Source organism: Anomaloglossus baeobatrachus, chromosome 8 (assembly GCF_048569485.1).
Source record: "Anomaloglossus baeobatrachus isolate aAnoBae1 chromosome 8, aAnoBae1.hap1, whole genome shotgun sequence".
Taxonomy (NCBI): Eukaryota; Metazoa; Chordata; class Amphibia; order Anura; family Aromobatidae; genus Anomaloglossus; species Anomaloglossus baeobatrachus.
In genome coordinates this window covers 241,916,947-241,930,410 of record NC_134360.1, presented here as the reverse complement: position 1 = coordinate 241,930,410, position 13,464 = coordinate 241,916,947, and the positions used below count along the sequence as shown (strand labels likewise).

At 50.9% G+C, this 13,464-nt stretch overlaps 1 protein-coding gene across 2 annotated transcripts in view; it reads right to left on the bottom strand.

Moving 5' to 3' along the window:
* SZT2 (SZT2 subunit of KICSTOR complex) overlaps nucleotides 1–13,464 on the bottom strand; it is a 230,787-nt gene that overhangs the window by 174,716 nt on the left and 42,607 nt on the right. For both annotated transcript variants that reach the window (XM_075320448.1, XM_075320449.1), the window contains exons 18-22: nucleotides 11,234–11,325; nucleotides 10,824–10,992; nucleotides 3,131–3,245; nucleotides 2,880–2,993; nucleotides 28–219 (exon numbers count right to left, since the gene is read on the bottom strand). In XM_075320448.1, the coding sequence (XP_075176563.1) occupies nucleotides 28–219; nucleotides 2,880–2,993; nucleotides 3,131–3,245; nucleotides 10,824–10,992; nucleotides 11,234–11,325 (682 nt within the window). The remainder of the gene's footprint in view (nucleotides 1–27; nucleotides 220–2,879; nucleotides 2,994–3,130; nucleotides 3,246–10,823; nucleotides 10,993–11,233; nucleotides 11,326–13,464) is intronic.

Here is a 13,464-nt window from a genome sequence, read left to right as displayed (position 1 = left end):
AGACTGGGACGCTGGTATTGAGCATACCTCGTGAGTAAGTGAAGGGATCCGGATGCCCCTCGCGGTCACGTTGAAGAACTTGCTCCATAAAATTGAGGTGGTCTTCATCATCGAGTGGGATCTCCTGGTCATTAAGTTCCCCCTGGAGGCAGCTGTGAAATAGGGTGAGCAGCATATCGTTCGGCAGCGAGGACTCCACGGAGGAAACTTCTGCGTCCGCTTTGGAACAGGGGGGGGGGGGGGAGTGGCCACAATAAGAAAAAGTCACTGATAATTTCTTAATATATCGTTATAGCAGTCAGAGCTGTACACATCCCCTGTATAAAGGGTAAAACGTTCCCTATCAGTATGTGTTTGGAGTCTGGGAGGAAACTGGAGAACCCGGAAGAAACGCACGTAAATAAGGGGGAACATAAACTCCTTGCATACCTTACATCCATCACTTGAGGGCTATATTCAATTATGCTCATTACTATACATGATGGGATTTGGTAACCTGACCATTCAGGTTTGCTATATTCATATATAGGATTATTACAGCGTTTCACTTCAGCAGCGCAGCCTTGTATGCACAACGGGATGAATATCATGCTGAATCCAGGCATACCTTTTTATTCAGAGAATGGATGTTTTATTTCAGAAATATGTGCAAGTAAAGTTCCAGCAATGCACTGCTATTTGATTGACAGGTGCAATAGGAAGTGAATGTCGGTCGGGTCGTGCTATCTATTCCTGCCCCCGTCTGCCTGCCTGGCCATAGACATTGATTCCGGGGCAGGCAGGCAGACAGACCGGGGCAGGAATAGATATCAAGACCTGTCCCACATATTCCCTTCCTGTTGCACCTGTCAAATAGCAGTGCATTGCTGGAACTTTACTTGCACATATTTGTGAAATAAAACATCCAATCTCCGAATACAAGCTATTCCTGGATTCAGAATCCTAGCACCAGTATAGCACGGGGTTTACTTTATATATGAAAATGCTGCTGGTTGGTTCCCTTTAAGCATGACTCTCCTAGGGACATCAAATTGTGAATCCGCCGACATACGATGTATATGTCCCATACTGAAAGAAGAGGCTGAGACTATGTATAAAAAGTCTAAAATAGATGGACCAGAAACCTCATGTGACGAGAGCGGAGATGGGGGAATGGCGGCGCTTTGGAACAGTTTATTGGAAGCCATCTTAATTTATTTTTTTGCAGAGTTCGATTTTTAAATAGTGATGGGGAACGCCTTTGAAAAAGCATCAGGAACTTTAGAGCATCCTCAGGAGCAAGAAAATACACACTGTTGTGAATATACTTTCCAGTTTGGGGCTGCATCTTGTGGTCAGTGCTGGCGGTGCAGTTGACTTGTGGAATGAGAGCCACACACCTGTGGAGGACTGGCAATCAGGTCTTTCAGATTGGGCCTATATAACCGAGTAGTTTTCGCCTGTTACTTGCCGGTGCTCTATGGATCTCCTGTGTGATAAGGACATTCTGAAACCAGCCCTTTTCTCTACCAGAACTCCTCTCAGATAAGTTTGTCTTTGTACATCTGCTTATTGTTTCCACTTTTTTGGTGTTTTTTCTGTTTTGATACTAAGGCAGGCTTTACACGTTGCGACATTGCTAGCATCAGCTAGCGATGCCGAGCGCGATAGTACCCACCCCCGTCGCACATGCGATATCTAGTGCTTGCTGCCGTAGCGAACATTATTGCTACGGCAGCGTCACACGCACATACCTGCTCGGCGATGTCGCTGTGATTGCCGAACAATCCCTCCTTCAAGGGGGAGGTGCAATCGGCGTCACCGCGACGTCACTAATCTGCCGGCCAATAGAAGCGGAGGGGCGGAGATGAGCGGGACATAACATCCCGCCCACCTTCTCCCTTCCGCATTGCTGTCGGGACGCAGGTAAGGAGAGGTTTGTCTCTCCTGCGGGTTTACACACAGCGATGTGTGGAGCTGCAGGAACGACAAACAACATCGTACCTGCGGTCGACCCGACATTATGGAAATTAACGACGCTACACAGATCACCGTTTTTCGACGCTTTTGCGATCGTTTATCGTTGCATCTAGGATTTACACGTTGCGATGTCGCTACCGGCGCTGGATGTGCGTCACTAACGACGTGACCCCCAACGATATTTCGGTAGCGATGTCGCAACGTGTAAAGCCCCCATAAGGCTTGATTCCTATTTTGCCTGCGTGGAGTTTTTGGTGCAATTGGAATATTCCCTGCTGGGAGTGCCTGTATACTTAGCTCCATGATTCTGCTATGTATTGTGATTTGTCATGCTTGGTATTAAATTCAGTCCCTCATCTATATTAGTGTTTTTGGATCCCAGTAACATCAGAGTACCGATAGTGGGGGCGAGCCTGTGTGGGCTCAGGGTCTTTCCATATCAGGCGTGCGGAGATTTATTAGGGTTTTTTCAGTTGCAGACAGCGCTCTTTTCTATCCTTTCCTATAAAGATTGTTTGGGCCTCATCTTTGCTGAATCTGTTTTCTAGCTTTGTATTGTGTTTTCCTACATCACCGTAGTCTTTACATGTGGGGGGGGGCTATCTATATCTTTGGGGACTGCTCCGAGGCAGATTAGCTTTTCTTATATTTCTGTGAGATTATTTAGCTCTCCTGCTGTGTCGAGATGACTAGGTCATCGTAGGCTCGTCCCACGGCTACTTCTAGTTGTGCATCAGGATTAGGTCTTCAGTCAGTTAAGGTTCCAGCCACTCTGGTTACTTTTTGGGTTTCCGCATTTTTGATCCTCCTCGTCACTGAATCATAACACACATACATGCATGCAAAAAGTCCAGTAGTTTTTGAAATCCTGAAAGCTCAAAACCTTTCCAATGATTCCAAGATTGCCGCCTCGGCCTCACCTCTGCTCAGAGTTAAGAAGAACATTTCAATCTGTTGGCATTTGGGCAAAAGTTTCATCAGGTCAAAGTGAAATGGGACCTCTCGAATGCACAGGCCGCTGCTCTCCGGGGGATCTGCAACAATGTAACACGGACAATATAAATGCAGGAGACCACCGGGGTGAGTCGGGAGACACAACCGCTGTCCGAAAAGGCCGACCGGTACCGGAGGTGCACAGGGACCTACAGATTGACGTGTTCCATCTCCTCACCTGTTCGGTCAGTTTTATTCAGGATGGGGGAGCTGCAGTCTTTGTTCTGGCAGAGCTGTACAATGTACTCGAATGTCAGCATGACATTTATACAGCTCTGATCTCTAGGAAACAGCTGCAATAAAAACAAAAAATGATCACTGATCCAAGAAGAAACGCGAGTACCGAGGATCAAGGTCAGAGCAGTGAACATACAATCTAAAAAAATAAATATGCAGCGATGCACCTCCTAAACGTGTGATCTGCCACCAATCACTTCAGCACCGGAAGCGAGCGGATTTGATGACATTTCCACCCCATTATTGGTAGGTATTGGCATGCAATTTGGCACGGGTGTGAGTTGATAATGTCATCAGGTCCACTCACCTCCATTGTGGCACCCAATATCGCCTTTACTACCCATCGCATCTTACGCCATCATGCTTCAGTAGAAGGCTGCTTTCACACATCAGTTTTTTTTGCCATCGGGCACGATTCGGCGAAAAAAACTGATGCGACGGATCCAGCGAAAAAACGGATCAGTTGCATCAGTTTTTTCCCATCAGTTCCTTCAGTTTGACAGATCCGTTGTGATACTGAGCATGCTCAGTTCAAAAAACCGGATCCGGCGGCCATAGGCTTCCATTACAAAAACACACCGTACGGCGCCGGATCCAGCGTGATACGTTTTTTTGCTGGAGACAAAAAAAAAAAAAAAAAAAAAAAAAAACAAAAAGAAGGGAATTTTGTTTACTTACCGTAAATTCCTTTTCTTCTAGCTCCAATTGGGAGACCCAGACAGTGGGTGTATAGCTACTGCCTCTGGAGGCCGCACAAAGAACTACACTTAAAAGTGTAAGGCCCCTCCCCTTCTGGCTATACACCCTCCCGTAGGAGTACGGATTCCTCAGTTTTAGTACCAAAGCAAGGAGGAGGAAAGCCAATAACAGTTTCAAAAACAAATTCAATCCGATAACAAGATCGGAGAACTTAAGAAACAACATGAACAACATGTGCACCCGAAAAACGAAACCCTAAGAACAAATAGGGCGGGTGCTGGGTCTCCCAATTGGAGCTAGAAGAAAAGGAATTTACGGTAAGTAAACAAAATTCCCTTCTTCTTTTTCGCTCCTAATTGGGAGACCCAGACAGTGGGACGTCCAAAAGCAGTCCCTGGGTGGGTAAAAAGATACCACATGAACGGGCTGTCAGACAGCCCTTTCCTACAGGTGGGCCACCGCCGCCTGAAGGACCTGTCTACCTAGGCTGGCATCTGCCGAAGCGTAGGTATGCACTTGATAGTGTTTGGTAAACGTGTGCAGACTCGACCAGGTAGCCGCTTGGCACACCTGCTGAGCCGTAGCCTGATGCCGCAATGCCCAGGACGCACCAACGGCTCTGGTAGAATGGGCCTTCAGTCCAGATGGAATCGGAAGCCCAGCAGAACGGTATGTGTGAAGAATTGGTTCCTTGATCCACCGCGCCAGGGTGGATTTGGAAGCTTGCGATCCCTTATGCTGACCAGCGACTAGGACAAAGAGCGCATCAGAACGGCGTAGAGACGCCGTGCGAGAAATGTAAATCCTGAGTGCTCTCACCAGGTCCAACAGATGTAAACCTTTTTCAAATTGGTGAACTGGATGCGGACACAAAGATGGCAAAGTGATATCCTGATTGAGATGAAAGGAAGAAACCACCTTGGGAGAAAACTCTGGAATTGGACGCAGTACTACCTTGTCTTGGTGAAACACCAGGAAGGGAGATTTGCAAGATAACGCCGCTAGCTCGGACACTCTTCGAAGAGACGTGACCGCCACAAGAAAAACTACTTTTTGTGAAAGCCGAGAAAGGGAAACCTCTTTCAAAGGCTCGAAAGGCGGCTTCTGGAGAGCAATGAGAACCTTGTTCAGATCCCAGGGTTCCAATGGCCGTCTGTAAGGAGGAACGATATGACAAACTCCTTGGAGAAACGTGCGTACTTTAGAAAGTCGTGCCAAGCGCTTCTGAAAGAATACGGATAGCGCGGAGACTTGACCCTTAAGAGAGCTAAGCGACAAACCTTTTTCCAACCCAGACTGCAGGAAGGAAAGAAAAATTGGCAATGCAAATGGCCAGGGAGAAAACCCTTGAGCCAAGCACCAAGCTAAGAATATCTTCCACGTCCTGTGATAGATCTTAGCTGAGGATGGTTTTCTAGCCTGTCTCATTGTGGCAACTACTTCATGAGATAAACCGGAGGCCGCTAGGATCCAGGACTCAATGGCCACACAGTCAGGTTCAGGGCCGCAGAATTCAGATGGAAAAACGGCCCTTGAGACAGCAAATCTGGACGGTCTGGTAGTGCCCACGGTTGGCCTACCGTGAGATGCCACAGATCCGGGTACCACGACCTTCTTGGCCAGTCTGGAGCGACGAGAATGGCTCGATGGCAGTCGGACCTGATTTTCCGGAGAACTCTGGGTAACAATGCTAGAGGTGGGAACACATAGGGGAGTCGGAATTGCGACCAATCCTGAACCAAGGCGTCTGCCGCCAGCGCTCGGTGATCGTGAGACCGTGCCATGAAAACTGGGACCTTGTTGTTGTGCCGTGACGCCATCAGATCGACGTCCGGCGTCCCCCAGCGGCAACAGATCTGCTGAAACACGTCCGGGTGAAGGGACCATTCTCCTGCGTCCATGCCCTGGCGACTGAGAAAGTCTGCTTCCCAGTTTTCCACGCCTGGGATGTGAACTGCGGATATGGTGGACGCTTTGCTTTCCACCCACGTCAAAATCCGCCGGACTTCCTGAAAGGCTTGGCGACTGCGTGTTCCCCCTTGGTGGTTGATGTACGCCACCGCCGTGGAATTGTCCGACTGAATCCGAATCTGCTTGCCTTCCAGCCATTGTTGGAAGGCTCGCAGAGCAAGGTAGATTGCTCTGATTTCCAGAACATTGATCTGCAGGGTGGACTCTTCCTGAGTCCACGTCCCCTGAGCCCTGTGGTGGAGAAACACCGCTCCCCACCCTGATAGGCTCGCATCCGTCGTGACCACTGCCCAGGACGGAGGAAGGAACGACTTTCCCTGTGACAATGAGGTGGGGAGAAGCCACCAACGCAGAGAGTCCTTGGCAGTCTGAGAGAGGGAGACAGTCCTGTCGAGGGACGTCGACTTCCCGTCCCATTGGCGGAGAATGTCCCATTGTAGAGTTCGCAGATGAAACTGCGCGAACGGGACCGCCTCCATTGCTGCTACCATCTTTCCTAGGAAATGCATGAGGCGCCTCAGTGAGTGCGACTGGCTCTGAAGGAGAGATTGCACTCCTGTCCTTAGCGAACACTGCTTGTCCAGTGGAAGCTTCACTATCGCTGAGAGAGTATGAAACTCCATGCCAAGATAAGTCAGAGATTGGGTCGGGATGAGATGCGACTTTGGAAAGTTGATAATCCACCCGAAACTCTGGAGAGTGTCTAGTGCCACTTTCAGACTGTGTTGGCATGCCTCTTGAGAGGGTGCCTTTATAAGCAGGTCGTCTAGATACGGGATGACCGAGTGACCCTGCGAGTGCAGAACAGCTACTACTGCTGCCATGACCTTGGTGAAGACCCGGGGGGCTGTTGCCAGACCGAAAGGTAACGCTACGAACTGCAGGTGTTCGTCGTGTATGACGAAGCGTAGGAAACGCTGATGCTCTGGCGCAATCGGCACGTGGAGATACGCATCTTTGATATCTATTGATGCTAGAAAGTCTCCTTGAGACATTGAGGCTATGACGGAGCGTAGGGATTCCATCCGGAACCTCCTGACTTTTACGTGTCTGTTGAGCAACTTTAGATCCAGGACGGGTCGATACGATCCGTCCTTTTTTGGGACTACAAACAGATTGGAGTAAAAACCGTGACCTTGTTCCTGAAGAGGGACGGAGGTCACCACTCCTTCCGCCTTTAGAGCGGCCACCGCCTGCAACAGAGCATCGGCTCGGTCTGGTGGTGGAGAAGTTGTGAAGAAACGAGTTGGCGGACGAGAACTGAACTCTATCCTGTACCCGTGAGACAGAATATCCCTCACCCAACGGTCTTTGACGCGTGACAGCCAAATGTCGCCAAAGTGGGAAAGCCTCCCACCGACCGAGGGTGTGGGAATCGGAGACTGCAAGTCAGGAGGACGCCGTCTTGGCAACCGTTCCTCCGGCTGTCCTTTTTGGGCGTGACTGAGACCTCCAAGAATCTGAGCGTCTCTGGTCTTTTTGAGTCTTTTTTGACGAGGCGAATTGGGACCTGCCCGGTCCTCGAAAGGACCGATAACCAGACTGACCCTTCCTCTGTTGGGGTTTGTTTTGTCTGTGTTGCGGTAAGGATGAGTCCTTACCCTTGGAGTGTTTGATGATTTCATCCAAACGCTCTCCAAACAATCGGTCACGAGAAAAAGGCAAATTGGTTAAGCACTTCTTGGAATGAGAATCTGCCTTCCAATGTCTCAACCACAGGGCCCTACGCAAAACAACGGAGTTGGCTGACGCCACTGCCGTGCGGCTTGTAGCGTCAAGAACAGCATTAATCGCGTACGACGCGAATGCCGACATTTGCGAGGTCAATGGTGCTACCTGCGGGGCAAATGCACGTGTGACTGAGTCGACTTGCACAAGCCCGGCTGAGATAGCTTGGAGTGCCCATACGGCAGCAAAAGATGGCGCTAACGACGCTCCAATAGCTTCATAGATGGATTTCAGCCAGAGCTCCATCTGCCTGTCAGTGGCATCTTTAATTGCCGCTCCATCTTCAACTGCAACCAAGGATCTAGCTGCAAGCCTGGAAATTGGAGGATCCACTTTTGGACACTGGGTCCAACCCTTGACCACCTCAGGGGGAAAAGGATAGCGTGTATCTTTAAGCCGTTTAGAAAAACGCCTTTCCGGATAAGCGTGGGGTTTCTGGATTGCGTCTCTAAAGTCAGCGTGGTCCAGAAAAGTGCTTAATGTACGCTTAGGATATCTGAAATGGATTTTCTCGTGCTGCGAAGCTGACTCCTCTACAGGAGGAGCTGGTGGGGAAATATTTAACATCTTATTGATGGACGCTATAAGATCATTAACTATGGCGTCACCATCTGGTGTATCTAGATTGAGAGCGGTTCCAGGATCAGAATCCTGATCAGTGACGTCCGCTTCATCACCCATAGATTCATCTCGCTGGGATCCTGACCATTGAGATGAATGTGAAGGCCCCTCATAGCGAGCCCGCTTAGGTTGCCTGGGGCCATCGTCCGAGTCAGAGTCTTCACCCTGAGGTGTATGTGCCCGTCCCGGAGCTTGGAGGTAATTCAGCTGAGGGGGACCAGGGGGCAATGATTGCACAGTGTCCGTGGCCTGAAGTACAGGCCTAGCTCGCAATGCGTCAAGAATTTGTGACATAGTGAGAGACATTCTGTCAGCAAAAGCTGCAAACTCAGTTCCTGTCACTTGGACAGCATTCACAGGTGGTACACCCTGGGTCACGTCCAGCAGAGGTCCCGGCTGTGCAAGTGCCACAGGGGCCGAGCACTGCACACAATGGGGGTCATTGGAGCCTGCCGGTAGAAAAGTCCCACATGCGGTACAGGAAGCATATAATGTCTGTGCCTTGGCACCCTTGCGTTTTGCGGACGACATGCTGTTGGCTCTCTGCAATGTGAGAGAGTCTATAGCCAAAGGGCGACTAGCGCTATGCAGTACAAAGTATTTGCAGGAACAAAATACTAAGATTACTACTGTGGGGTGAGCCCTGAGGGCTGCTTACCGCCCGCTGAATAGCGGGTAAGAGGCGCAGAATTCCTTGTCTGGGTCTCCCCGGCTCCCCTCTGCAGCTCAGCGTGTCAGCAGGAATGGCTGCCGGCGTCTGTGGAGAGGGGCGGTCCGTGGGAGTTCCCAAACAAAAGTGCGGGAAACAGCGTCCCCTCTGTGCCTATTGTGAGGGCTGGAGTATGTAAAAACGACTCCAGCCCTCAGCGCTGATGCACTGACCAGCGTCCCGCCCCTCTCCTGACTGGCAGGTCCGGGGGCGGGAACGAACGGAAATAGGCCGCAAAAAGCCGGGGACTCGAGTTATCAGCGCGGCCGCCGTAAAAGCGCGGCCCGCGCTGAAGTCCCCGGCGCACCACAAGTGCCAGCCGCGCCGCAGTCCCAGCGGCCGGCGCGACCTTTTCCCAAAAGTGTGCCTGCTTCAGCGAAGCTGAATGAGGCTATGGCACAAGCGCCGCAGCGCTAATGTCCCCGGCGCACTACAACACCCAGCATGCTGCGGTGTGAGCGCCAAATGCACGGGGACACAGAGTACCTTGAGGAAGCAGGGCCATGTCCCTGATGTACTCCGCTCCATCCAGCATCTTCTCCAGGGGCTGTAGATGGAGCACGGTCTCAGTGCCTGGAGACCAGTAAATCCCACTTCACCCAGAGCCCTGTAAAAAGGGATGGGGAAGGAATCAGCATGTGGGCTCCTGCCGCCGTACCCGCAATGGGTACCTCAACCTTACAAACACCTCCGACATACAGTGGGGTGAGAAGGGAGCATGCTGGGAGCCCTGTATGGGCCCTCTTTTCTTCCATCCGACATAGTCAGCAGCTGCTGCTGACTAAAAACAATGGAGCTATGCGTGCGTGTCTGACCTCCTGCGCACAAAGCTAAAACTGAGGAATCCGTACTCCTACGGGAGGGTGTATAGCCAGAAGGGGAGGGGCCTTACACTTTTAAGTGTAGTTCTTTGTGCGGCCTCCAGAGGCAGTAGCTATACACCCACTGTCTGGGTCTCCCAATTAGGAGCGAAAAAGAAAACACACGTTCACTTTAACACTCCATCCGGCCGCCGGACAAGCAAGTTTTGAACCGGATGGAACGCAAGGCCATCCGGCACAATCCGGGGCTAATGGAAATCTATGGGGGAAAAAACGGATCCGGCAGCAACAGACGCCGGATCCGTTTTTTTCATCTTTTTGCTGGATTGTGTCTGATGGCAAAAAAACTGATGTGTGAAATCAGCCTAACATTAGTGTATAAAGGCAGTTTTAGAAACTTTACCCACTTACAGTATATTTACTCATCATTTTCTCCGCTGGCTAAATCAATTCAGAAGTATTAGGCTATGTGCGCACGTGTATTGCATGCAGTTACGCTGCGTTCTGCACCGCAGCGTAACTGCATGCGTCCTGCGTCCCCAGCACAATCTATGAAGATTGTGCATGAGACGTGCGCACGTGGCGCATTAGAACGCAGCGATTCGGCTACTGCCCGAAGCGTGCGTTCTAAGAAGTGACACGTCACTTCTTTCGTGCGCTTTGCATGCTGTCTATAGGGAGAGGCTGCATGCAGAGCGCACGAATCTGCCGGCACCATGTGCTTCAGAACGGAGATTTTCAGCTGCGCTCTGAAGCGGACCTTTTGCGTGCGGTGCAGAGCGCGCACGTGCGCACATAGCCTTAGATGTGTTCATGTTTTCAGGCTCTTTATGCAATAAAGAAGGTTTTAATTCATTAACAGCAAGCAGGGATCTTATAAATGATGAGTAATAAGCATATAAAGTGTATTATAACGCTCCAGCAGCTTTAAGGCCGGCTTTACACTTCAGCCAGAAGCCTAAATGCAGCAAAGATAAAAGGGCAAAGCATCCAGCACTGACAGCCAATAACTTCCCAAATATGCACCCTGTCAGCACAAAGGACGAGGCGGGGCACGAGCGAGGCCTCGGCTGCCAGATACTCACTGACTGAGGGATCTCAGAGTACGTTAGTCCTTGTAGATGTTTCCATTTCTCGGTGGTCCCCGTGACACGGCCGCTCTGAGGTTCCACCCAACATTCAGACACCAGGTGCAGCTCCGAGTCCTGCTCGATGGCCTCCACCTCCGTGTCATTGTCTTCATCCGTAGAGAAGCTGCGCAAGTGCGAAACAAAACATTGTCAAGAGGGTAAAAATTGCCGTCAAGGTACAGCAAAGTGCTCTGCTGCAGCCCCTGTGGGCTATTAATCTGCCCCACCATACCGCAATACACCGGACGGAGGTCACAATGAGCAGATTGTAGGTTTGTGGCAGCATTGGACTGGGGCACAGATTGTAAAAGATTCCTTGCTGCTAGAAAGTATACGGAAGAGAATACACGGGAAAAAGAACGCACCTGTCCTTGGTGGACGTCACATGTGGCGGGAAGAGAATGTACTGGATGATGCAGCTGTGCCGCTCTATAGTGCCCTCCCCCGAACAGTCATTCTGCAAAGAAAGGAGCACAACCAACGGGCACAGAAACCAAGGTCAAGCTCAGTGGTCTTTATACGATATTGGGCTAGATGTTACATACATGACATATTGCTATATAGCAAAATAGGAGAAATCCCAGGGCCCAGACTATCCCTCAGAGGATTTCCTGCACTACTCTACTGTAACAAACCCTCTACTGTAACAAGTATTATACAACTCAATGTTGGTATTTAAAAAAAGGGAGTTAAACAGGTAGTGGTGGATGTGACCTTCTCCAGTGATATACCACCGGTAGGATTTCAGCTTGGCTTTCCAATAATCACTAGCGATGAGCGGACACTACCATGCTCGGGTGCTCTGTACTTGTAACTAGTGATGAGTGGGCACTACCATGCTCGGGTGCTCTGTACTTGTAACTAGTGATGAGCGGGCACTACCATGCTCGGGTGCTCAGTACTCGTAACTAGTGATGAGTGGGCACTACCATGCTCAGGTGCTCAGTACTGGTAACTAGTGATGAGCGGACATTACCATGCTCGGGTGCTCTGTACTGGTAACTAGTGATGAGCGGACACTACCATGCTCGGGTGCTCTGTACTGGTAACTAGTGATGAGCGGACACTACCATGCTCGGGTGCTCAGTACTCGTAACTAGTATTGAGCGGGCACTACCATGCTCGGGTGCTCAGTACTCGTAACTAGTATTGAGCGGGCACTACCATGCTCAGGTGGTCAGTACTGGTAACTAGTGATGAGTGGGCACTACCATGCTCGGGTGCTCTGTACTGGTAACTAGTGATGAGCGGGCACTACCATGCTCGGGTGCTCTGTACTGGTAACTAGTGATGAGCGGGCACTGCCATGCTCGGGTGCTCAGTACTGGTAACTAGTGATGAGCGGGCACTACCATGCTCGGGTGCTTGGTACTGGTAACTAGTGATGAGCGGGCACTGCCATGCTCGGGTGCTCAGTACTGGTAACTAGTGATGAGCGGGCACTACCATGCTCGGGTGCTCGGTACTGGTAACTAGTGATGAGCGGGCACTACCATGCTCGGTACTGGTAACTAGTGATGAGCGGGCACTACCATGCTCAGGTGCTCAGTACTGGTAACTAGTGATGAGCGGGCACTACCATGCTCAGGTGCTCAGTACTGGTAACTAGTGATGAGCGGGCACTACCATGCTCAGGTGCTCGGTACTGGTAACTAGAGATGAGCGGGCACTACCATGCTCAGGTGCTCGGTACTGGTAACTAGTGATGAGCGGGCACTACCATGCTCAGGTGCTCGGTACTGGTAACTAGTGATGAGCGGGCACTACCATGCTCAGGTGCTCGGTACTGGTAACTAGAGATGAGCGGGCACTACCATGCTCAGGTGCTCGGTACTGGTAACTAGTGATGAGCGGGCACTACCATGCTCAGGTGCTCAGTACTGGTAACTAGTGATGAGCGGGCACTACCATGCTCAGGTGCTCAGTACTGGTAACTAGTGATGAGCGGGCACTACCATGCTCGGGTGCTCAGTACTGGTAACTAGTGATGAGCGGGCACTACCATGCTCGGGTGCTCAGTACTGGTAACTAGTGATGAGCGGGCACTACCATGCTCGGGTGCTCAGTACTCGTAACTAGTGATGAGTGGGCACTACCATGCTCAGGTGCTCAGTACTGGTAACTAGTGATGAGCGGACATTACCATGCTCGGGTGCTCTGTACTGGTAACTAGTGATGAGCGGGCACTACCATGCTCGGGTGCTCTGTACTGGTAACTAGTGATGAGCGGGCACTGCCATGCTCGGGTGCTCAGTACTGGTAACTAGTGATGAGCGGGCACTACCATGCTCGGGTGCTTGGTACTGGTAACTAGTGATGAGCGGGCACTGCCATGCTCGGGTGCTCAGTACTGGTAACTAGTGATGAGCGGGCACTACCATGCTCGGGTGCTCGGTACTGGTAACTAGTGATGAGCGGGCACTACCATGCTCGGTACTGGTAACTAGTGATGAGCGGGCACTACCATGCTCAGGTGCTCAGTACTGGTAACTAGTGATGAGCGGGCACTACCATGCTCAGGTGCTCAGTACTGGTAACTAGTGATGAGCGGGCACTACCATGCTCAGGTGCTCGGTACTGGTAACTAGAGATGAGC